The sequence below is a fragment of the Canis lupus genome, chromosome 23 (assembly GCF_011100685.1).
Source record: "Canis lupus familiaris isolate Mischka breed German Shepherd chromosome 23, alternate assembly UU_Cfam_GSD_1.0, whole genome shotgun sequence".
Lineage (NCBI taxonomy): Eukaryota > Metazoa > Chordata > Mammalia > Carnivora > Canidae > Canis > Canis lupus.
In genome coordinates, this window is record NC_049244.1 from 15512116 (window position 1) to 15538824 (window position 26709).

Genomic DNA, 26709 nt, shown 5'->3' on the forward strand with positions numbered 1-26709 from the left:
AAAACAAACAAAGAGACAAAAAAAAAAAAAAACAGACTATAAAGAATAAACCAATGGTTACCAGAGGGAAGGTAGGGGGATGGGTTAAATAAGTGAAGAGGATTAGGAGAACATTTTTACTGTGATGAGCACTGAGTTATGTCTAGAATAGTTGAATCACTTTATTGTACATGCACGGCTAACATGATACTGTATATTAATTTTACTTGAATTTTTTAAAATTAAAAAATATTCATCAAAAGAAATAAAACATGAAATATAAGAAACAAACTGGGAGAAGATATATGCTGTATGCAGAGCTATCAAAGACTAGCATCCAGCTGTATAAAGCAATTCTACAAATAATAGGGAAAAAGACAATATCTTAACAGAAAAATGAAGAAATAAGAGAGGCTTATGCTCAACCATAAGTTTTGGTATAGCCACAATTTGGTATTGCCTAGGCAACTTGGATATACCACAACCTACCAGCCAGCAATTCACTCCTGGCATAAGCAACATGTGTCCCAGGTGTCAGGAACTCAGCAGCATTGCTCATTGTAGTAAAAGGTACATTCAAATGGATAAATCAACTGTGGTACATTCACACAACTTCATAATACAACAGTAAAACAATGAACTATAGCTAATCATATAATAATGGATGCATCTCAGAAACATAATGTTGAACAAAAACAATTTGCAAAATACATATAGTCTGTTTTTCATTTTGATGATGTTTAAGTACTTATCTATGGTAAAGCTATGAAGAAAGACAAGAAAATGCCTAAAATGAAATGCTAGACTATGGTTTCTCAGGGAGTTAAGAAGGAGATGTATTCAAAGGACATGTGGGAGCTGCAAAATTATCTGCAAAGTTCTGTTTCTGAAGCTGCCTGTTGGATTTAAAGGTGTATATTTTGTCATATCTTTGTTATTATTTTTCTATTATTTGTATTTAAATAGACATTTGAGTTTGAAGAACAATTGAAGGAGAATAGACATATGCAACCAAAAAGTACCTAGAATGATAAACGACTATCCTCTGAAGCTAGGAAAGGAAGAATCTGGAATTTTCATATTAATGTATATTTGAAATTTTGAATGTTTATCATAAAAGAAGGTGCACTAATTTTCTAACTGAAAAGAAAAGACCCAGCCTTAAAGGGTCTATGTGCACAAATAATTATGGAGCCCCTCCAGTGAACCTAGCAGGTACACTGATGTCATTCAAGTTCTCTGCTTGCAGTTGCTGCAAAGCTTGGCCTTAAGAGGCAGCATCAAAAGCTCCTTTGTAAAAGTGATTGATAAAACCCACCTTCCTAGGGTACATGGTGGCTCAGTCCATTAAGCTTTGGCTCCTAGTTTCAGCTCAGATCATGATCTCAGGGTTGTGGGATCAAGCCCGATGTTTGTTCATCTCTGGGCCCAGCTCCTAGTCTGCTTGAAATTCTTTTCCTCTTCCTTTGCCCTTCCACAGTGCCACCTCCCTCACTCCCACGCTCTCTCTCTTTCTCAAACAAACAAACAAAATTTTTTTAAAAAATCCACCTTCCATAACAGGGTGAGGGGAGCTCATCAGAATCATTTTTTGTTTTTCAGCTTAAAATTATTTATTTTTTCTTTTCAAAAGGAATTCATTACAATGGAAGCATATTTTGTTTTTTGTTTTTTTTCCCCAGAGACTCAACAAGTTTTTGTTTAGGAGGCTTCACTCACATAGATAACAGAAAACAGACAAATCAAGTAATTTATGTCAGCCTTAGCATTTAGAAGAGCACCAATAATAAAACAAAACCTTTCCTTCTTGTGTACCTTGTGTAACAATAGTGTGACTTTTCCCACGTTATCATCCTTAAATTCTTCTCATGTATCAGATTCCTTATTTAAAAAGAGGTTTTTTTTTCCCTTTTTAAAAAGAATTTATTTATCCATTTGAGAGAGAGCACAAGCAGTGGGGAGAGGCAGAGGGAGAAGCAGAGTCCCCACTGAGCAGGGTGCTGGACACAGGGCGGGGAGATCATGACCTGAGCAGAAGGCAGACACTTAACCCACTGAGCTACCCAGGTGCCTCTTTAAAGAGAGTTTACTCTCACCCCAGTGGTCATAACCAAATTGTGCAAGATGCCATGTTACCCACTAAAGTCTTTGAAAATAGTTTATTTCTATAAGGTAATATTTTAGTGATGATTTTAAAACTAAATGTTACAGTGTATTTAATCAGTTTTAATGTTAATTCTAAAAAAATTATCAAGGGATGGACACCTGGGTGGCTCAACAGTTGAGCATCTGCCTTTGGCTCAGGGCATGATCCTGTTCCTGGGATGAGTCCTACATTGGGCTCCCTGAGAGGAGGCTGCTTCTCCCTCTGCCTATGTCTCTGCTTCTCTCTGTGTCTCTCATGAATAAATAAATAAAATCCTAAAAACAAAAATTATCAAGGAAGCAGCACCTGGGTGGCTCAGCTGATTAAGCGTATGACTTCAGCTCAGGTCATGATCTCAGGATCCTGGGATCAAGCCCCATGTCTAGTTCCCTCCTCAGTGGAGAGCCTGCTTCTCCCTCCCCCCTGCCCCTGTTCATGCTCTCCCTTGCTATCTCTTTATCTCAAATAAATAAATAAAATCTTTAAAAATAATATATCAAGGGATTTTTAAAAATCGCAACATACAAAACCAAGAGCCATCAGAGTTAGGAGTGAGCAGCAGGAATCCGGGACTAGAGCTCAAAGGATGTCTTAGAAATCCAAGGTTCAGCACAGGAGATGTGGACTAAGCTAGGATGGATGGCTGAATCTATTTCCCAAAACATCTATTTTGGATACTCAGAATTAAGCAGTGTCAAGCCATGCATTATTGAGATGAGACAAGGGAACTACCAGATGACAGGAAAGGAGACCACTGTGGCTAGGAACCAAACAAAGGGCATGAAATGTGCCAGGGGAAACTCCAGCTCTTCAAACCCTGGTGGGAAAAACAAAGATAAGGAGGGAGAAGCAGCATAGTATTCTCATTTTTATATGGAAAACATTGTCTTTTAGAGAGAAAACCACATGAAACAAACATAGGAGATATTAGGCCTCACTGGAAATGACCAACCCTGGACAAAGTTATAGGGCTGTGATGCCTTCCTGCTGCTGGTCTACCAAAGTACGGATGTTCAAAGTACAGAGAAAAGTTGAAATTTCCAGGCAGACACAGATAAGTCTTCATGTACCTGAGGGACTTTCAATAATTTGAAAATTGAGTCCCAAGGTCTTAAAAAAAAGGTGTCATCCAAATAGTGCAAATTGGAAGTCTGTAAGCCTTCTCTAACAATCCAAATTAAAATTGATTTCTTTCCTAATATAGCTTCTATCTATTAAGTGATTTATAAAGGATAAACTTGTGTTAAACAGCTTTATGTGTATTATCTCATTAGCTTTTCACAATGACCTCAGGAAGTAGCTTATCATTTTCCTACTTTATAGAGAGGAAAGATAGAGCCTATCTCCTTGAGAATGCTGATTCACAGCAGCACCAAACTTGGACATACCTGTCATTCTCATTCCCCCAACTGAGTAAGAAGCTATCCCAGAAGCTATCCCAGGTTTAGTGGCTTAACACCACAACCATTTTTTATGCTCGTGTTTCTGAGGGTCAGGCACTTAGAGCACAGCAGGAATAGTTTGTTTCTGCTCTCTTGTGTCCCAGGCTTTCGCTGGGAAGACATGGATACCTTGAAGTAACTCAAGCAGCTACAGAGTGGAGTCATTCGGAGGCCTCTTCACTCACTAATCTGACAGGTGGGCTGAGAAGACTCAAAAGCTGGGTTCAGCTACAACTACTGACCAGAGCACCCACACACAGCCTCTCCACATGGTTGGCTTTCCTCATCACATGGTTGGCTGGGTTCAGAAAGGGAGTGACCAGACAACAATCAGAAACTAAGCTTTTCAAGAGAGCTAGATAGAAGCTACATGACTTTTTCTGACCTTGATCCGGGAGTCATGCAGCACCACTTTCACCAGATATTATGGGGTTGAAGTGAGTCACAAAGGCTAGGCAGGATGAAGAGGAGAGTGGAAGAATGGTAATGTCACACTACAGAAAAGCATGCAGTGAATGGGTGGTATGAATGTGGCCATATTGGTAAATATAAATGTGCATCTCTACACTTGGACTTTTTATTAAGGTGGTTAATATTCATCTATCTTTTTGAAACCACTGTTAGTAGTCAGATGTGTTTTCTGCAGCAAAAGAAACCCAAGTGATACTGTTCCTTACCCTAACTTTAACAGTGGTTGTGTGATTATCTGATTTGCATATTTAATCTTATAGAAGAGACTGTGAGGGGGCAGTAGGAGATGGAGGCGGGTGATAGCCTTAGAATTGATGTAATGTGAAAGAGATACCTAATCTCTTGGCCTTTGGAGAATCCCAGCAAGAATTGGGCCACCCAGAGTTCTGAGCTGTGAGCAGCTTCTTTCACTGTAAGCAACTCCACAGTTTGAAAAAAAAAAAAAAACAAAAACAACAGTTTAGGAAAAATTAGCATCGCGTAGTGGCCTTCAAACTCTGTTCACATGTGCCTAGAACAATTCTGAAAAATTACATACCCTCTTTCCCATTTTTTAAGTTATCTAAAAATTTTGTAAGGAGTTTAAATAATTGCAAAGGATGTAAGTTCCAGACCATGATACACTATTCCTCTGCCTTAGCACACAGATATATGTACAGCTGGGAAAGACTGGAAGCCCCATGGTTTATAGTGCCTGATTAATCATTACTTGAGGTGTCTCCTTTATTGGTGCCCCACTGGGAAGTTTTTACACCCTGAGACAATAAACCAAAGTAAGATTTATGTGCAAGAGATACGTTTTCTTTTGTAAGGGGCTGTGGTAGGGAGACCATATATTTTCTAATCCTGAACATTTTTGACAATAAAAAGGGACACTATTAACTAAGAAATGAGCATAAACCAGGAAGACCAGGATATATAGTGACCCAAGCTATTAGAATCCTAGTAAGCTATCAGGCAAATCAGTTGACAAAAGAGAATTCATGGAAGCTGAAGATCCAGTCTTTATTACCTTGAAAACTGTCCATTTTCAGTACTCTGAAAAGTTTTTGGGGGGATCCCTGGGTGGCTCAATGGTTTAGTGCCTGCCTTTGGGCCGGGGTGTGATCCTGGAGTCCCAGGATCGAGTCCCACATTGGGCTCCCTGCGTGGAGCCTGCTTCTCCCTCTGCCTGTGTCTCTGCTTCTCTCTCTCTGTGTGTGTGTGTGTGTGTGTGTGTGTGTGTGTCTCATGAATACATAAATAAAATCTTTAAAAAAAAAAAAAAAGAAAAGTTTTCTATAGCCCCAAAACTTTGTACAGATGTATTATTAAGCTAACGTCCAGCCATACCAGTTGCAAAGTATTGAAACATCACCATACATCTGAGTAAATAGAGTAACCATAATTGGAATAACCAATAAAAATTATCAATAATCTAAATCCAAGCATTTGTGTTTCATTTCAGAAGTCACAAGCAAGCAAAGTGTGACTCTAAGACATCCTCATGGAATGAGTATTGGACATAGATCTTGGGAATCTGTTACAGAGGACTTGCTATTCATTTCCAAAGTTGGTGGGTAGCGTTGAAGCACAAATACCCTTATATAGCTGAAATGAAACTTGTAACTTCTTCAAATGTCTTCTTCAAGCTTCCAAAGAAATGCCTGTTCTTCCCAGTGGGGAGAAGTAGAGTCTGAATTCAGGAAGCAGATAGTAAGGCTACTGGGTGCCGTGATGCACAGTTGTCGTGAATATAGACAGCAAATACCTTCATGGTGGGATAATGTCCCCTCTGATAAGTTTTTGAGAACTTTGTTTTATTTGACAACTTAATGCCTGAAGAAAGGTAGTTGGTCCTGTGCTTTGTAATCAAATTTCCAGAGAGGGAATCTCCCAGAAACGTATTCAATGAATAATACAGAGTCCTCTAGGAAGATGGTGCTGTGTCCCTCTATACCCTCTATCTTGAACCAGGCTGCACACTCTTCCTCCTCTACCTGACTGCTCTTTTCTTGAAAGAGACAGGCTCTAGATACTTCTACTACCTCCAGACAGTGTCAGCCTCTGAGAACACTCCTATTCCTTTTTAAGGCTCCTTATCTCTTCTTTTCTTCAGTCCTTTCTGCTTTGTCTCCACTAGTACCTGGACCCTATCTGATCACTGCCTTGTGGTTGGCACAAGCTGTCTCCTGATTAGCCTCAATGGGACCACAGAGGCATTCTGTGCTTCCTCATCAGAGAAAAAGAAAACAATATGCAGGCTCCTCGCCTCAGAACTGAAGATCACATCACTGCCATCTTCTTTTCATCTTTTCCCACTTCCTCCCCACCCTCTCTGCATCTCCCTGATATTACCGAGATGATAACATCATTTCAGGTGAGAAGAAATAGGTGCAAGTGAGGAGCAGATGCAGGGAGAGTAGTGAGTTAGTGCAAAGGGTAGCCTGATGAATCCCTTTCTTTTATTATTAACATGATTGCTAAATGGTTATCAATTAATAGGAAGTTGTGGGCAATGTGATGTCACTCCCCACATCAAGTCAGGAAGTAAACAGAATTATCACTTAATAATAATGCTGACAAAGGTATCAAATGAAAGATCAAAACCAGCATACCAGTCAATATACTATTTGGAAATAATTAGAATGATTTTATGAATGAAATGTACTACAAATAATATGACTAGGTAAGAAATTTACATGATATATCATTAGCTCCCTCAGACAATAAAAACATATGGTATATTCAATATTTGACTTATGTTATCAGTTATATGACTGCACTGCTTGAACATTTTGAACATTATATTTTACCATTTTATATCTCACATTGAAGAGACCATCCTAGATGCCTGGACATAGTTTCTTCATTTATTAGTACAGTGGATTAAGCATTATATTCATATATTTATGTAAATATTTACATATATTGTTATTTACAACAATATATTATAAATAACCTTATATTCACATTTTCTTTTAACATATGAATCGGAGTGATTATCAAGGGCACAGTTATCACCTCATTTTCAAAGGAAAGAAACAGTGGGTTTCAGAAAAATCAAACATGTTAGTGAATGTGAATAATTCTGAATTGCCAGAGGGTACACATTTCATTCCTCTACCACTCAAAGAACCCCTCTCACATTATCTCCCTTAGAGAGATCTATTTCAGGAAGCTCTAAATAATTACCTAATGGCTCAGAAGGTAGCCATTAGTCATTGGATATTATGATTGTGGTAGACTGAATAATAATCTACCCAGATATCCACAATCTAATCCCAGGAACTTGTGAGTGTTACTTTATGTGGCAAAAGGAACTTTGCAGATGTCATCAAGTTAAGAATCCTTAGATGTGGAAATCATCCTGGATTATGTGGGAGGACCCTTAAATGTAACCACAGGTATCCTTATCAGAGAGAGGCAGAGAGAGAGGTGACTACAGGCAGACAAGACGGTGTGAAGACAGAGAGCAGAAATAGATTTGAAGGTGCTTTGCTGGTGGCCTTGAAGATGAAAAAAGGGTCCATAAGCTAAAATATGCAAGAAGGGTAGCTCTAGAAGCTGGAAAAGGCAAGAAACAGATTCTCTACTAGATGCTCCTTTGATATTTTGATTTCAGCTCAGTAAAACCCATTTCAGACTTCCAACCTCTGGAACTGCAAAAGAGTAAATGTGTATTGTTTTAACCCTCCAACTTTGTGGTCATTTGTTTACAGCAACCATAGGAAACTAATACAGTGATGAACAACAGGACTCTTGAGAAAATCCTTACTTGGTCAGGGAGAAGCCAAACTGTATTCTGTAATTCTATAGGCTGCTAATTTCAAGTTAACTAGCCAGACACTCATGAGGTATCAGGATTCTCGGGTAGCAAGGCAATGGAAGAGAAGGGGAGTGACTTGAGTCACATCTACTAACTATACAAACACTACATTGGCTGACACCCATTAGCCCCAGGAAAGGGCTAAAGAGAGACCTGGAAATCTTCAATGAAACTAGTAACTCAGAGAAAAGGGCCAGAATCTCACCAGGCAGGCAGAGCATTTATAGCTTCATTAAAGGCTCCTAAATTATATGACTCAAGAAACCCCCTGGCAATCTATTCAGACAAGAAATGTTTCTGTGGTTTTTACCACAAAACCTCAGTGGATCTTACACTGCTTGACTACGGAATCTACTCTCACTTTTCAGAGCCCAAATTATTTCTCTAGTTCTTTGGCTTGCAAGAGGGACCTAAGTAAAAATGATGAGGTAGTCAACATTTCTGAATATTGTCAATATAACCCAGCTCTCAGGGACCCTGCTACAGAATCTCTGGTTCATTTTCAGATGATATCATTCCTTTTTCAAGATGGTAGAAGAGCTAGATGGTCCCTGGTCTTAGAGTCAAGAGTTTAATGCCATCTGATCAGGCATAGGAGGAGAATTTGAAACAAAAGTTCAAATGTTGGAATAATGGAAGAGCATCAAGTAGGCCTTGACATTAGAGTAGCTTTCAAATCAGAAGTACAACACATAGGATGATTTTTTTCAGAAGTTTCTAGTCTATTGCTTCTATTTACAATATTTGACTCACTTTACTCACAGTAGTATGACAAAAGAAAGTATCAGTTTCTGGATTTTAAAGCACAAAAAGTAGCTACACACCCTGCAATGATCCTAGTGGTTTTCAAGATAGGGTCCCACCAATTCTTCACTCCTTCCCCCAAAACTAAAATGGAGTGTTTTATACAAATACATACTTTTCTGAGGAGTAACATGTACATTTAAATTAAATGATTGCAAAGAGTTCTATCAGGGATATATTCACTGTTCTCAGCATATAGATAAAGACACGGGGACTCAATGGTAAGGAACAATATAATACAGTGGAGGAGAATACTGGTTGGAGGCTAAACAGCCAATGTTTGCCTCTTAGGTCCCACTACTAACTGTAACTCTGGGCAAGATTCTCAATTTTTTTGAGCTTCACTTCACTAATCTTTGAAGTGATGATAATAATAGTCCCTACCACCTAGGGCTATTTTGAACATAAATACCTATTTAATACCTATGAAGGTGCTCAGTACAGGCTTAGAAAATATTCAGTGCTCAATAAATGTCAGCTACATTTACATGACCTTAAGGCCAATAAGAATATGATTTGAAATATTTCATTAAATTATAATTTGTCACAATCTGGCTTGACAAATAATGACTGAAGGGAAAAGATAATGAGACATTTAAAATATGGAACTGGTTACTGAAAGAAATTTTATTGCCAAACATATGCAACTTGTTTTTTATTCTGAAAACAAGTTGCATATATTTTGAACATCAAATGGATCAAAGGATATACAAGAAAAAGTTAATCTTCCTCTTACTACAAAACTTCAATTGCATTTTAAAGAAGTAACCACATACATATATGCATGCGTGTGTGTGTGTGTGTGTGTGTGTGTGTGTGTAAAATACTCTCCTAACTCTCAGATTTTCTTCTTGTTCCTCTTCTACCAGGATTTTTTCACCCAGCAGCCTGGGTGGGTCCTAAAACAATGAAATTATATAATTTCCTTGCTTAAAATACTCCAATGGCCCATTATATTTAAATTAAATACAAACCCTGTACTCTGGATTACACAATGCTATATATTCTGGTCCTTGCCTTTCTTTCTAACCTTATCTCCCTCTGTTCTCTTCCAAATAAGCTCCAGAAACCTGGCTTTCCCTCTGTGTATGTGATTAACATTCAGGCTCATTTCCACCTCCAGACCTTCACACTGTCTCCTCTACCTGGAATGCTCTTCATCCTGAATATACATAGTTATGTCTCTTTTTTATTCAGATCTCAGATAATACCTGTCCTCCCAATTCAGGACATGGCTGACTATTCAACTCAAGGAGCCACTTATTTATTCTTTATCATTTCAACCTATTTTGAGTTTATGTGCAGCATCTAATACTGATGTATATTTGTCTTATTTGTTTGTTTATTTTTATTTATTCATAAGTTTAGTTAGGTAATTGCTTGCTTCTCTGTTTCCTCAACTGGAAGCTCCTTGACAGCAAGACTTGGTCCTGATCACTCCTGGGCCCGTCACCTAGAAGGATGCTGAAAAATAATACATGTCTAATAATCTCTCATACATTTCTGTTGAAAGTTAATAAGGGATATTTAGGTTCCCTTTCCAAGTAATTTAAAAAATGTGGCTACATTGTCCTTGTGCATACATCCTTGCACATGTCCAATCAAGTGCCAAAAGTTTAATTACTGAGTCAAAGGTATATGCAATTTAAATTTTGACCATGATTTCCAAATCACCTTGTAACAAAGCTATGCCAATTTACATTTTGAGTGGATTCTTTGAATTTTCTTTTAAGTGACTTTATGACATGATATTTGAGATATGTTCTCTCAATTTAGAAGCTCAGAACACTTTATAATTCCATAACCTTGAAATGCAAACAGGATTGCCTGACTCTAGACGTTCACAGTGGGCCTTTGGAATGACTAGAGAATCTGTATCTACAGTTACTGACAACTGGAGTTACTACAAGAAGCATGTATGACTCCCTTTCATAGGTCTCTTGTTACCCAAGAGTCTTATGTTTGAATATTTAGCAATAAACAGAGGTTTACTAATCAACATGCATCATAATCTTTTCTAAGTGTACAAATATAATTTATGATAACAAAAATCTTAGTTTATGAGGATTGGATAGAGACACAGAAAAACAAACATAATGGCAGAAACAGGTATCTTATTCAAAAAGGTTCTAAAATTCCATGACTTTATTTCTCCCCACCAAGGCTTGTGTATCTTGCCCTTTGAGTCATCTATGCCAACAACCTCAGATTCTGTGTAGTAGCAACTGGAAAATACCCTACTGATGAATTTATATCTGTATTTTCATATCTGTTTAAACTATATCAACAAGGCCATTGACAGAAGTGGGAAGTACAGACTCCATTGACTCCTCCAATGCTACTTTGAAAGACAACATTCTCCAGTACGAAATCAACCAACTAATGTCATAAGCAACAAGGGAGCCAGAAAACAAAACCATAGACACACAGACATTCAGCCTCCACACAAACGCCTTTCCAAAACTTCTGTCAACCTATTTCACCTAGAAATATCTTTAAATTAAATATCAATCCTCAGCAAAGATTATCCAAATATATGTCATTTAAGCACATAGGATGTCCTCTATTGCTCATCTCTTTAACTGAACAGCAGCATATTCTCACCTTAGAAGAAGGTGGAAGAAGAAGCATTGGAAGAATTGCCCAATTAATAGTGAGATACCAATTCCGGGTGCAGAATGTACCTGCATAAAGTATCCAATTTACTAAATACAGAAAAACTGGGTACTTACAGCAGGATGTCCAGTACAGTAGGTGTAGCTGGCATGGGACTGGTAGTGCAAGCTTGCTCTTGGAAAGGAGTATGTGTTCCAGGCTGGTTGGCTGCTGTTCCACTGAGAGCTGAAGCCAGGGCTCATGGTCACTCGTGACTTACTAGTTTGATAGGCTCTCACTGTGGAGCTAGACTATCAAGAAGAAAGAAATGCAATGTAAAGGCAGCTCTGCATAAAACCCAGGTCAGCTATATATAGCAGCACATACTTTCTTGTATGACTGTGACACAGGCCTCAGCTGGTTAAGGGAAATGGCCGATTTCTTAAGAAGAGGCATTAAATATTGTTCTGACTAGGATAAAAGTATTTTCTCACTGTTAGAATTTTAACTGGATCACAAAGCACAAAGGCTTATTGAAATAGATCTTACTGAAAACAGTTTTTTTTTTCCAGTTGCAACATGCAACTCCATCCTTCAGAAATGAGATATATTTTAGTGGTGACAGCAGTGGTGATGCTGTCGATTATATAAATGTTTTTTCATCACAGCACTCACCTTAGAAATTCACCATCATTCTCATCTGAATGCGGTAAACAAAAATCTTAGTTTATGAGAATTGGACTGAGGCACAGATTAGTCTCTGCCTCTAAATGGTCTTCAATTTCCACGAATCCATTGCTCTCCTGTGGGAGGCATCAGCAGAAATCTGGACATATTCCAAAATGTCACCATTCCACTACCTCAAGGCAGCAAAATGATGAAGGATTTGAAATCATCATTTACCCCCAACCAGCCATACCAATGTAATTAAAAACATAGAAATAGGAAAATATCTATCAACTTGCCAAATGTTAAATATACATGGTTGTTCATAATTGTGGACAGAGTAGAATGAACTGGAAACAGAACTCACTTGTATCTTCTGTCTTGCTTTGTCCTCAGATGGCCATGGCATAGAAGGCATATAATAGTTTCTTTTCAGCGAATGCTTTCTATCATCAAATTGCAATAGCTACTTACCCAAGTAGTACAGTAACTTTCACAATAAATGCTATTTATAAATCCATGAGTACATGCCAACTCAATCACTGGGAAAATGTGCTAATCTCATTGCCATTATATCCAGGAAACCTAGTGGGAAGAAACTTCTATCTGAGATTGTGTTTCCCATTAGGCTGGATTTTGATACCATTAGATACTTAGAGAAATGACTTTTCTGAAGACAAGTTGGACGTCTTAGAGTAACTGAACGAAAGCAAGGACCTCAGCAATTGGAAGGTACCAGCCGGGCTATTTCTCTTGCAACAGTCTCGAGATATTTGGAAAGGGGAAAAGAAAATTCAAGCCAGTGACTAACTAGGAAGCAATTTTAAATATTTAAACCTAAACCTAGAGAACACAGCCTTGTTGAGGTAGACAAGTTTTTTTGCTTATCTGTCTCTACTCATCCTCACCTGAACTAATCATGTGTTAGCTTCCCTGCTCAGTTAGAGGAGTCAGCTTCTCCCTCTTCTTCTCCCTCTCCCTTGTTCATGCTTGCTGTCTCTCTTAAATAAACAAACAAAATCTTTTTTAAAAAATCATGACTTTTGTGCATAGTCCTAGGTGTGGAAGCTCTGTATTTATATTAAAAAAATAGGGCAGCCCCGGTGGCCCAGCGGTTTAGAGCCGCCTTCAGCCCAGGACATGATCCTGGAGACCCAGATAGAGTCCCAAGTCGGGCTCCCTGCCCAGAGCCTGCTTCTCCCTCTGCCTGTGTCTCTGCCTCTCTCTGTGTGTCTCTCATGAATAAATAAATAAAATCTTTAAAAAATATGTTATTTGTATGATATATACTATTACTTCAAAGACTAAATGAGCCCACCCACAAAACTATCGTTGGCTGAAAGTATCTTGGTCTCTGCTCTGCATCTATGGTCACTAAAGAATCACTTTCACTAACTCTGTTGATTCTATGGGTAGCTCCTTCAAAACTAAATGTGGTTAGTTTCTTTATCTCTTTTCACATTTAGATCAGCTCAGGGCCTTAAAATTCTTGGAAATTGTGTATGCACAAATAAGTTTGTAAATACTCTCATCTCTTAGTTTAATTATGTCCCTCTTAGTATCAGTCTCTCGTCAATGATTTTATTCACAGTGGTCTTCTTCCTGCAAATTCTTTTCTGTCCCTTCTTTACAAAACTCACACTCAAGTTGTATTTCGTACTTGGTCCCATTCCCAAGGCCTCTAGCTTGCCTTCCTTCTCTCACATAGTCCTCACAGTGTAGCTCAAACACTTTAGCGTATGTTTCATTGTTTTGTATTGTTCTCTCTATATGTAAATTTTAGTTCTCTAACCTGGCTGAGAGTCTAATGAGGTCAAGATCACATATCTCCTTTTTCTGCCACTCAAGACGTCTTTATCTTCCTTGCCCTTGAAGGCTCTGAAAGTGTTTATCTCCTTATCACTGCAATCATCTTTCCCTTTGACTCCTTGACCCTTCAGACTGTACCTTTCTGTCTCACTTGCTTCCTTATCTTTCTATTTGCTCTACCCCAATGAGGTCTTTTGCCAGGGCTTAATTTTCAGTTCTGTGCTATTCATTCTTTTAACTTTTCTCCTTTGTGATCTTATTCATGGTCAAAGCTTTAAGTATTACTTCTAAGAAGATGACTCTCAGATGTAATTTAGCATTATGTACTCTCTCCTAAATTTCAGTCCCAAATCTTAAAGTATCTGCTGGATATGGGTATATAACTATCAATCACCACAAACAGAACCAAAGTTTAAATTACTGTGTATTAAATTAAATGACTGTATTGTTATACTGTAAAGTTTTACCTCCATGGGGTAAAATTATTTCTGTTAATATTATGGTATTATTTTGAAATCAACTGCTCTGACCCTTTAGAATGTCTATGACTCATTTATCTGTCCTCCAACATTTATCTACTGCCACCAAATTCTACTGACTCTCTTCAGTAGATCTTGAACTGATGTTGCCCTTTCCATTTCCATTATGAGTACCCAGCTCCAGGATTTTATCAGTTTCTCTCCAAGTCACTAAAACTACATCAACAATCCTCTACTGTAAGCCTTAATTCATCCTCCATTATGATATTATATTAGTTTTCTTAGAAACCTGCTCTTATGGTATTATTCCCTAACAAAAAAGGTCCACCAGTTCTCCATTCCCTCTGAGACAAAAATCCAAAATTCCTAGTCTCATTGAACATTCTTTCTAGTTTGACCCTAACCAACAATGCAAGTCTTATTTTTTATTCCTTTCTATACAATCTCAAGCTCCAGATAGATTCTTACTCCAAACAAGATGTGTCTTTCACACCTATTTACCACCTAGAATGTCCTCCCCTCCTCTCAGTTCCCCTGACCCTACCAGACTCTATCTTTTCTAGAAAACCTAGTTCAACCCTTAGCCACCAACCCAAAGGGACTTTCACTTCTACTAGGTACAAACATAACTTTTTTTTGCCATATTCATCTGGCTGTTTCATTTGTGTAGTACCCAGAAAATCAATGTCATGAATTCATCAGTAGAACTCACCAAATCCCCTAATTAGTCTGTCTGTCACACAACAATTCAAAGTCTCAACACACATCTTTGGGGATGGTTGTCTCAACTGTGTTTCTTCAGAAGGAGATCAAAATGCAAGAACTTGAGTACAAGTAGTTCATTTTGGAAGTGATTCTAGAGAAAGTCAGTAGGAGACTAAGAAATGGGACAGAGAGAGGATGAGACAATCCATTTGCATCACTGAATAAGTTATATTTTCTAGAGCAATGCCAGGGAGCATCAATTCTACTGGGAGGCTTTGGGAAACTTCGTAGAACACGTTTCAGAGTTATCTTATTAGAAAGTGCAAGGAAACTGGGGTATTTGACCTCTGATTCCCATTCATCATTGGTTAAGGACTGCTCCTGGGAACTTTATTCCCCAGCACAGGCATAGCTGGCCTGGCCCACACATAGGCCAAAAGACAGTTCTCATGTAGAGAGTCCCATGAGATTGTTGAAATGCTCTGAGAAAGTAAGTGCCAAGTATTGATAGCATCAATGTTAGGTGGATGATTTCCTGAATGATTTGGTTTTTTTTTTTTTAGATTTTATTTATTTGTTTGAGAGAGAAAGACAGCAAATCAGAAAGTCAGAGCATGAGTGGGGAGAAGGGCAGAAGCATAAGGAAAGAGACAAGCAGACTCCCTGCCAAGCAGGGAGCCAAGTCTGATGTGGGGCTCAATCCCAAAACCCCAGGATCATGACCTGAGCCAAAGGCAGAAGCTTAACCGACTGAACCACCCAGGTGCCCTTCCTGAACTTCTTTATACCTGTCATAGAACTCCAGACACTTGAATTTTCCTTTTGCATGATTGAGAGCAAGGGGTTCAAAGATATTGGTCAAACTGGCTTGACTACACTACTGTTAAGAACTTGAAAGGACAAGGCACAAAAGAAAACATTGGGATGGCCGGTAAGCACACTGAAGAGGTGCTCAAAATCAGTAGTCATCAGGAAAATATAAAATAAAGATACAATAAGATACCAGTTTATTTCCAGTGCAGTGGTTAAGACCAAAACCACTGACGACACTAAATGTCGGGGAGGTTATTGAGGACTTGGAACCCCCATACGTTGTCAGGGAAAAAGAGTATGGCCTCTGGTTGGTGGTTTCTTACAAATTTAAGCCTATTTCTACTTATGGCCCTGCAATTCTATTGCCAGGTATTTACCCAGAAGAAAATATATTTACACAAAAATACTGTACAAGAATGCACATAGCAGCGTTGTTCATAATAGTCCCATTCTGGAACCTATTCAATTGTCTATCAAGAGGAGAATAGTTAAAAAAAAAAGTACTTTCATATAATGGGATACTACTCAGCAATGAAATATAACAAACCTCTGATACAACTACATGAATAAGTCCCAAGATCGTGCCAAATAAAAAAAGGCCACTAATAGGAGAATAGATATGTGTGAGTTCATTTATATTAAGTTCAAGGTGAAGAAATGTAGAACAATAGAAATCAGAAAGTAGTTGCTGGGAGTGGGAGTGAAGGAGAATTGATTAGAAAGGGGAATGAGGTAATTTTCTAGGGTAATGGAAATGTTAGCCATCTTATTTTGGGTGGTCATTACATGAATGCATACATTTGCCAGAACTCATCAAAGTGAATAGTCAAGATCTGTGCATTTTATGTCTTACTTATATTTCAATCAAAGTGAAATACACTGTGGCTGCAAAAGGCTGAATCTGAATTTTCCATGGATACGGAGGATAGAAATGTCTCATAAAACTGAAGTCCAATGATCTAAAAGTCCTAATTTTCTAGACCCCATAATTGGCTAGTCTGAGTTCTGCTATCTTTTTCCTTCTTGGTATATCCTCTGAGAGCAATGCCAGGGAGCATCTAACAGCCAAAAGGCAGGCAGCCAGAGAGAAGAGCAAAGAGTCTGGATAAAGAGCCTCTGAATAACCAAGAGCTGGCAGCATCATCTGGTGTCTGCCAACAGATCAGGGGTCAGGGCTGTTGGAGCAAGAAAAAATGGAGCACAGCACAAAGGAAGGGCCCTCTTACATGCTTCCAGAAATTACAAAGCTCCAGGGAACACTTGCTGTTCTCTCTACTCAGTCCGCGCTAGCAAACAAAAGAAAGATAAAGGGAGGGGCAGAAGGAAGCTGCACAAGGAAAAAAATGTAGTAAGGAAGAAGGTATAACACTAAGATTTCTAGACACAATTGAATGTGTTCTACGAGAGGATACAAAGATGTAGCATTTATACGCAACTTACTACTTATCAGACACTTCTAAATGGTATATTTATACCATTTATACCACCATTATATCACAGGAGTACTGTGATAACTCATGTACTCCTCATAACAATACTGTAAAGTGGATACTATTACTATCTGCATTTATGGGCAAGGAAACTGATGCAAAAAAAAAAAAAAACTGAGATAATTTACTATGTAAGGATACAGAACTACTAACCAGTTAAGTGGATTCAAATCTAGACATAGTCCATGTTCTCAGTGATGCTACTCTTACACTGTCTTAATTTGGATTCTCTCTAAAATAGATTCTAGGGATGCCTGGGTGGCTCAGTTGGTTGAGCATCTGCCTTTGGCTCAGGGCATGATCCTCATCTGGGGATCAAGTCCCACATCAGGCTCCCTGTGAGGAGTCTGGTTCTCTCTCTTCTCTATGTTTCTGCCTCTTTCTCTGTGTCTCTCAGGAATAAATAAATAAAATCTTTAAAATAAATAAATAATTTAAAAAAAATAAAAAAAAATAGATTCTAAGCCAAGGACTGGTTTTGTTTTGTTTTGCTTTGAGGGAATTAATTACAAAAGTCAGGAGGAAAGGAACAGTGAGACTGGCTCAGAAAATGAGGATAAACTATCAGTGTATGCTCTTGGGATCAATGCTATAAAGCAAAAGCAGTGGAGTCTGCTGAGACATCTGAGAAGTGTTCAAAATGCCACCTAGAATTGTCCATGGAAAGATGAGAGGTTAAAGCATTTATGGACTCGCTTCTGTCCCCCACTGGGTAACAGTTGCCCTCAAGGAAATGATCACCTCCAATGCTTTCCAAGCTGTATTTGGACATGGGATAATAAACTCTCTTGGCATCAAAGGAGAGCCTGGGACAGAGAGTTGAAAAATACACTGGTAGGATGCCATTAATGCTCGGTGGATTAGAATCCTCCAACACAGTTGGGTTGGAGTTGAAATCAAAGATGAGCCAGGGATGGGACTGGGAAAATGTGATGTGGTTACCAGAGACAGCTACTGCCACCACCTCTCCATTTCTCTGAGAGTAAACACAATAGCAATGTTTATAGAACACTTGCACCTATGTGTGTTTTATATACTGTTTCTATGAATCCTTGGAACATTCCATGACCTAGCTGTTATTATCCACATTCTTCTGAAGAAAGAGGAGCATGCAGAGTTTAGTCAACTAGCCTGAAGACACACAGCTAGTAAGGATACAGAGCTAAGGATTGAAGATTCAAAGGATGCAGAACTATGGCTGATCACGCCATTAACAACTTGTCATCTTTAAAAAATAAGGCTTAGGAATAAACCACCTACTCCACTTAAAAATGGAGATTAAGAGAGAAAACATAAAGGTAAAACCATAATGCATAATATCCCCTTTCCCTGTTGGTAATACCCATTATCACATGATCATGCTCTAAAGTTAACTCAAGTTCAACTATCAGTGATGACACAATAGCCAACTCAAACTGGCCACATATGCCTCCTCTAAAAGTTTCTTAGTCTCCATAAATGAATGCCTTCCTCAGCAGGAAGAAATGACAAGGTATCTCTAGAAATAGAGTCAATAAATTTAAACTGTAATTTCTTTAAGTATATTCCAATGGTAGCCTAAATATCCTGGTAGAGTTTATATTCTTTTGAAATATATAGAATGTACTTGCATGTACTAATAGAGCAGAGCCATATAATAATTATTGTAGTAGATGTGTCTCAGTAGTTTACCAGCCCAGCCAGTCTTCCCATTGCTCCTGCTAAACACAGCATATGCCTATGTAAACATGATTATTTCTGGTGACACCACCCCCTACCCTCAACCTGAGTCTGGTGGAACTGGGTGGTCATCTGACCCAACCTGGGCCAATCAGATGATGTCTCCTGGAAATATGGAATTATCATTCGTTGACTCATAAATTTCCACTAGGTACTTGAAATTGGAAGTGATGTAAAGGTAGAAATGGGGTTTGGTTGTATGAATGTAGAAACAAAGCCTTTCTGAGGGCTTGTGAGGGGGAAGGGGAGGAAAAACAATCCATAGATAATAACAGAGACAAGAGGTAAGAGACACTCTTGCTTAAAGGAGATGAAAGGAACATTTCAGTTCTGGAGGACTTTTATAGTTTTTGGCTCCAGTCTCTTGCAACACTTGGCTGTACTCCTGATCCTGAGTTCCATAAGATATTACTGTATCCAGATATTAAATCCTTCTTTCCTGCTTAGGAGATCTCGGGTAGAAATTGCAATTAAATGACCACTGACTGCAAAGAGAAAGGAACAGATGTGCAGAAAGAAGCAGGGCTGAGACCAGGAGATCCAGATGGAGAGAGAAACCAAGGGCTTTCTTGGTTCTCATAAGGCCTGTAACATGCTTCATGGGAGTCCTGTAAACCATTCTGGTGACTACCCCCATGCCTTCATTCATTTGAATGGATTTCCCTTCCTAACAACCAAGTTGTTGCTTTTTAGACATTGGTATTCTTTCTTTTTGTCCGTGTACCTTCATTTTTCATCTGTAAAATGTATTTATCTTTGGCATTTTAAATCAGGATTTCCAGCTGACATTAGGGACTTGGTGATCCTTCACTGAAGATTTTAGAGTTGTTTGTGTTCTGAAGCCAGCAACATATAAGGAAAGATAAAACTTGTGAACCAAACGTTACACATAAAAAGGCACTTTGGGTCAACCAGTTAGCAGAAAACATGACAAAGTACACATGAGAGATGGCAATCAGCAGATGGTGAAAAATTCAGAACCATAACATATATCTAGCTTCGAATCCTAAGATATAATGTTGTAAAAGGGATCCACATTGATATTTTTCTGTGTTATACTTTTTTCCCAATTGTTTTTTTTTAGTTTTAATATATTACTAACACTGTAGAAAGGGAAAAGTAGTCAATATTTACATACACACATACATATATGTGCCTACAGCCACACATACGCACATATGTACCCACACACAGACATAAATTTCTTAAGGACCCACAATGAACTTTTTTAGTAAGCAAATGTCAACATGAAGTTCACAGAGAGGCTAAATGACTTCCTGTGTGTGTTTATTTCCCTGTACTGCCCCTGAGGAAGTCTAAAAAGAACAGTTTCTACCCAACTGCTCTCAGAGTTTCAATAGGTTTTCCAAAGCTCCCTCCCCACCCTGCGCCCCAAGCAAAGGATTCCTGCTGCGAAGTTTCTAAAGATTTCACTTACAACCAGCCCCAAACAGAGGCTGAATGGACAGTAAAACCCACACCAAGCCTCTCTTTGCACCCTGTGTGGGACAAGTGGTTACTTTGTTCATTTACAAAGGCTGGGAGAAAGAGGGAGAGAGAGGCAAACTGCCCCTATGGTATAAGAAGCTTCTTTCAAATAAATCCTTTTAAAAATGGATCTAAATCATGACACTCAGAAGGAAGGAGGCTGCACAAGGAAATGGGGAGCGACTTCTAAGGTCTTCTCACACCCCATTGCCCCGGAGGAACAGAGAAAAGTTTTCTCTTCTCTGACGCATTATCTTTTGTAACATTCCTCAAAGATGAGTCTCTTGCTTGGTCTCCACAGATTCCCTTCTCTGAGGAAAACGAGGCCTTTTTGTTATTGTTATTGTTGCTTCCCTGACAGGGGGACTGTCTTTATTTTTCCAACATCGCTTCTTTCATGACTTGTAAATATAAAGCATCTGAGTGATTTGCTTGGCTTATCAGAGGCCCTTTTTATAAAACGATCATAAAACATGGTGCTTTTTGGCACTTCATTCTATTGCTATCGTCTAGTTCAAAACTTCAAAGGGTGGAATGTGATAGAACATTCTGTATGCTCTGCAGACACATTTGAGGGAGGGCTCTTGCCAGGCACTCTGGTGGGATCCCAGCCCCAACTGAAGACTATTCCTAGACCAGGGATAGGTCATCCCAGGCGACTCTTCCACTCATCACTCATATCTGATGGGACCAGGTAGTCACCAGCCCATCCTGACTCATCAGATGCTCTCCTAGACACTAGGAACTGCCACTTGGTAATGAGTAAACCTCGGTTAGGGTAAAGTAAGAAAAAGCTCTGACCACTATGAGTACGAATTATTAGAATGGCTGAGAGTACTTTGGAGACTGGAAAGAGGGTTTCTGGCATGAATGTCAATGGAGAGGAAATTTCACATTCTCTCAAGCTACTCTCACATACTTACCCAAGAAAGAAATCAGGTAAGTCAAAGTTAGGCTCTGTTCTCTCCTAGCTGTTTAACTTTGGTAAATCCCCATACCCTGAGGATACTGGGCATGGCTATGTAGTCATGTGTTACAGACAGAATTGGCTCCCAAGCATGCAATTGTTACTAGGTTTTTAAATATTTATGTCAGAATTTCTAAGGGCCTGATGGAGCAGGATGTGCCTTTTCCCCCACCTGGCAAAAGTTGGGGGCTAACGGTAGATGTAGCCATATTGGCTGGTGGTAAAAAATAGCCCTCTAGTTCTGCATCTTTGTTACCTTACCCTCTCTGAACGGGAGTGGACAGCCACTAGATGAGCTGCCAGACTGGCATCACTGCCTGTAACCTAGACCAGCACAGTGGCCAAACTCAATGTGCCTTCCAAAGTGGAAGAGTTTTGGTAAAAATGCAGAGTGAAAGGAATTGCAGCTGAAGGCAAAAGAATGAATAAACGGTTATGCAAAGAGGGAAATCTGATGTTACATTAACACTGTGAAAGAGGCTGAAAGCAAGAGATGGTATTGTCTCAGCTCAATTATAACAGATGCCTGAACTGGCAGAGACAGGTATTTGCTGAGACCACTCCTGCTTTCTTGGAACCTGACAAGATCAAATGGAAGCCTGCAATCCTGAGTGCCTTGCCCAGGGAGACATTCTTCATATAATGTGATGGTGAACTGGACTAATTATTAATTGCTAAATGTGATTCTAACCACAGGCCAGTATCTTTTGAGCTATATGTCATTTGCTGTGAGGGGTCTGTGGCCAGAAACCAGGGATATGAAACAATGGAAAACATATTCATTGGTTTCTGTCTCTGGTTTCGAGCACAGAACTCATAAAGTCCTTGTAATTTCATAAATGAAAAGAGTACTAGGAGCATCTTTTGTTCTAATATTTGGTCTTGGATCCTAGTTCCTGAGACAGAACTCCTAAATCCCTTGGGAATTCCTGGGTGGTGACTAGATTTTATGTTCTAAGGGAGCAACTCTTGGAAGGCCCCTGGATGGGTATTGGTCACCAGAAAGACCATGATTAGAAGTTTGGAACTTTCAGCCCCAACCCCATTCTCCAGAGAAAGGAATGGGTAGAAATGGAGTTAATGAGTTTCAGGCCACTGTGGCGAAGTGTCCATAAAATCCTGAAAGTGAGGAGTTTGAGTGGTGGAGCTTCAGGTTGGTGAACACATAGAGGTACTGGCAGAGTGCACGGAAGCTCTGCAAGCCCTCCCCCATACTCTGCCCTACATGTTTCTGCCATCTGGATATTAATCTGTAATCACTTATCATATCATTTTATTTTTAAAAAATTGGTAATGTAGTAAGTACACTGTTTTTCTGAGTTCTGTGGGCTTCTCTAGCAAATTAATCAAACTTGAGGAGTGGGTCATGAGAAGCTTTAATTTACAGCCATTTGCTCAGAAGCATAGGTGATAGCCTAAACTTGTGACTGGCATCTCAAGAGTGTGTGTGTTTGTGTGTGTGTGTGTGGTGTGGGGTCAGGGGCAGCCGTGGGGGTGGGGTGGCAGGCTTGGGGGATCTGATGCTATCTTCAGGTGACAGTGTCAGAATTGAGTTACATTGTGGGACACCCAGCTCATGTCACAGAATTGCTTTCTTTGTGAAAAACCTTTGAACATTTGGTGACCAGAAGTATCAGAAGTAATGTGCTTTGTGTGAGTAGTAAAGGACATTCACAGGACAAGTATGTTTTTCCTACTCACTCTTCCTATGCCTCAGTTTCCCCTTCTTTAACCTTGGATGGATAACAGAACCTACCTCATAAGATGGACATTGGGATTAAATAAATTAATGAAATATTCAGTGCAGTATCATATATTCATCATATATTATACTGATTATTATTGAATTAAAATGTTACTACTTATTTTTTATTTTTAAATAATACAAACTTACAATTTTAAGGACTAGAGTTTATGAAAGCCTTCTTTCTTCCCTCCCTCCCTTCCTTTTTGCCTTCTTCTCTTTCTTCCTAAATGGAAAAAAAAAAATCAACCTAGCAAGGCTAATTTCTTTATATCTGAGTAATTGATTCTAATACTTATTTTTCTTTTCCACACTAAAAGTCACTTTACAGCTAATTCCTGGCTCAGTGCACATTCAATGAGCCCAACCACACTATTGCTTCTGTGTGAGCGTGTTGGAAGTTAAAGTCACATAGAACATCCCTGGGGGACAGTCCCACAGCCCCAGAGTGACTGAGACGGGAATGGGCTGATTCCCCAAAATGAAATTAGCCTATAAAAATGACAATAAGATAAATGGAAAACGATTCTTACAAGTCTTTTAATAGCTTAACGTCAAGAGGTAAGCTAGTTCATCTGTTTTAAGAGGAATTTCAATGCTAGACCATGAGTGATGTTAGGGCAGGAGTTAATAATCTTCTTATCTCTATCATGTCTAGCACTCTGCAGATGTTCCACATGAATCATCCATCCACTCACTCATTAGACACTTATTTAATGAAGGCCTACAATGGGCCAAGTATTGTGTAAAGGCTGGGACTACAACCATCAGAAAGAAATTAATAGAGATGAATAATTAGCAAGGGAGACAAACATTTGCATAAACACATAAATAGTGAGCCAATTGTTTTAATGGGGAAGTAGGTAGTAAAATGGGAATACACAGCAAAGGCCCCTACCATAATGTGGCAGCAGAGGAGGAAGTTGCAAGGACTGTGTATACTGCTGGGTATAAACTGGAAGAAGTGATATTTACAATAGGATCTGGAAGAGGGGCACCTGGGTGGCTCAGTTGGTTGAGCATCTGACTCTTGGTTTAGCTCAGGTCATGATCTCAGGGTCCTGGGAAGCAGCCCCTTGGGGAGGGGGGGGGGGCTCCATCTCAGCAGGGAGTCCGCTTGAGATCCTCTCTCCCTCTGCCCCTTCCCACAGTTATGCATGCCCACACTTTCTCTCTCTCTCCCTCTCTTTCTCAAATAAATATATCTTTCAAATAGTATCTGAAAGACAGAGAAGTGTTCCAAAATGAAGAAAAGATGAAGGTACTGAAAGAATGGCCCCAACTATGTGAAGGTTCGGGGACAAGAGATAGTAGGGTTAATATGGGAAATTCAGTGGTCCAGAGTTAAAAGAAAGTGCAGTGTGGCCTAAGGCTGTTCTAGGGAAAGGCTCTAGGAACTGGAAAAGGAAAAAATTAATTAATTAATTGATTGATTAATTTTAAAAATTGATTAATTTTTGAAAAGTTCTGGAAAGATAGGGAGGGCACAAGTACAGAAGGATTTTAGGAGTTTTTATCCAAGGGCAAAGGGTAACTAAGATGGGTCAATGATGGGATTTGCATCTAAGAGCAAATTGCCTAGAAGTCCCTAGAAAATAGATAGGGGCAGGGTCAGATCAAAGGTGGGGTTTGATTAGGAAGGGCATTCAGCAGGTGCAGAATAGAGGTGATAGTACCCTGAATCACTTTATAGATTTGGGATATATTTAGTAGAGGCTGTCATTAGGACTTTTGGAAATGAGGAATAGGCAGAAAGGTGTGAACAATCACAAGTGATTCCCAGGAGATAGATGACATAGTCATCAGTTCATTTAAGGAGCAAACAAAGGTGATCATCATCAGGAAGTAGGGTGGTGTCCCAGCTAATCCTCAAAGATAATAAACTCGATTTTGAACCTATTGATGTTGATGTGTCTACAATGTTGAGAACCATGGGTCTAGGGTTCATCAGAAAGCTCTGGGCTAGAGAATTGGAAACCTATCAGTAACTACAACTATGCAAATGAACTGAGTTGAGAAGGCAGAAAGCTTAAGGCTATCACCAAAGTTATTAGTATAAGCTTCTGATCATGAGCTAATTCAATTAGGCCCAGTATCTAAAAAATTAACTCCCATCGGCCAAAGATGTAAGGAGTGGCTTATTAGTGGAAAGTTCTATAAGATTACTGCTTCCATGCTGCAAAGTATGGCAAAGTACCAGGAGTGGTTTGCCCTTGGCATCAAGCTCATTCTATTAATACCACTTACTGAGTTTTTCATTTTAAAGCAAACAATGCACTCCATGAAAATCATCCCAGACTGAAAAAACAAAACAAATTTGGACTAGGTGTCAGAGTATTAAGGCTAGAGTCACAAATGAATCTTAGTTGTTTTTTTTTGTTTGTTTGTTTGTTTTTGGTTATTTATTTCTTGAGAGAGAGAGAGAGAGCATGTGCATGTGCCCACAAGGTGGTTTAGGGAGAGGCAAAGAGAGAATCTCAAGTAGCTCCAGGCCTAGTTCTGAGCCCAAGGCAGGGCTCTATCTCACAACCCTGAGATCCTGACCTGAACTGAAATCAAGAGTTTGATGCTTAACTGACTGAGCTACCCAGGTGCCCCTGTTTTTGTTATTTTAAATGGTAATCATTACTCAAGTACTGTCCTACCCATCACATAACTTTGGTTATTCTACCCCCTCAATGCAGCCTCACCAAGATAGACTGCCAGAACTTATGCATCCTTAATATTGCTACAGTTTATACTGTAGGATGTTATCATGTATTTGCTACAAACTATTTCATCAGTTAATTAAATAATAGGTATTTATGGTTAACATGTGCAAGACACTGTGCCGAGTCCTACAGAAGTCATGAAGAAGTGACAGATTGTCATTCCGAGTAAATTTTCCAACATTTGAATGTATCAATAGATACTCAGTAAATGTTTATTGGAAGAACTGGCCCTACTCACCTCTTGTTATCAAAATTATTTTCAAATGTTCCACTGAAATATGAGCTAGTCTGTTAAGTCTTACCCAATCTGTAGTCCTTTAGTGGATATTAATTGTTCTTTCACCTTTATTATCACATCATTTTGGAATTTATACCATGTTTGTGTATGTGTGACAGGTATATCTAAATTTAAAAGTGTTAGGGGTGCCTGAGTGGCTTAGTCGGTTAAGCATCCAATTCTTGATTTCATCTCAGGATCTCAGAGTTGTGAGATCAAGCCCCCAGTTGGGTTCCATGCTGGACACGGAGCCTACTTGGGATCATCTCTCTCCCTCTCCCAATGCCCTTCTCCTCTCTCTCTCCCTCTCTCTCTCTCTCTCTCTCTCACACACACACACACACACACACACAAATAAATATTTAAAGTGTTAGAATATGTGTTTATGCATACATTTATAGCTTTATACTATCTTACACACCCTACATATATATGTGTGCGCACACATATTCCAGTCTTTTAGATCAGGGGTTGGCAAGCTTTTTTTCTGTAAAAGGTCAGATAATAAATCTTTTAGTCTTTGTGGGCCATAAAATTTTGGTAGCAATTATTAAACTCTGGCATTGTAAGGTGAAAGCATCCATAGATGGTCTGTA

The 26709-nt window shown here is 39.1% G+C and overlaps 1 protein-coding gene across 15 annotated transcripts in view; it reads right to left on the minus strand.

Annotated features, from left to right (window-relative positions):
• The window catches only part of RBMS3 (RNA binding motif single stranded interacting protein 3), a 1328331-nt gene that overhangs the window by 806334 nt on the left and 495288 nt on the right, over positions 1–26709 (minus strand). For 14 of the 15 annotated variants that reach the window (XM_038570636.1, XM_038570630.1, XM_038570628.1 and 11 more), the window contains one exon: positions 11383–11556. In XM_038570636.1, coding sequence (XP_038426564.1) covers positions 11383–11556 — 174 coding nt within the window. Of the gene's footprint in view, positions 1–11382; positions 11557–23275; positions 23355–26709 lie in introns of those variants that run through there. The other variant, XM_038570642.1, reaches the window with a different exon arrangement.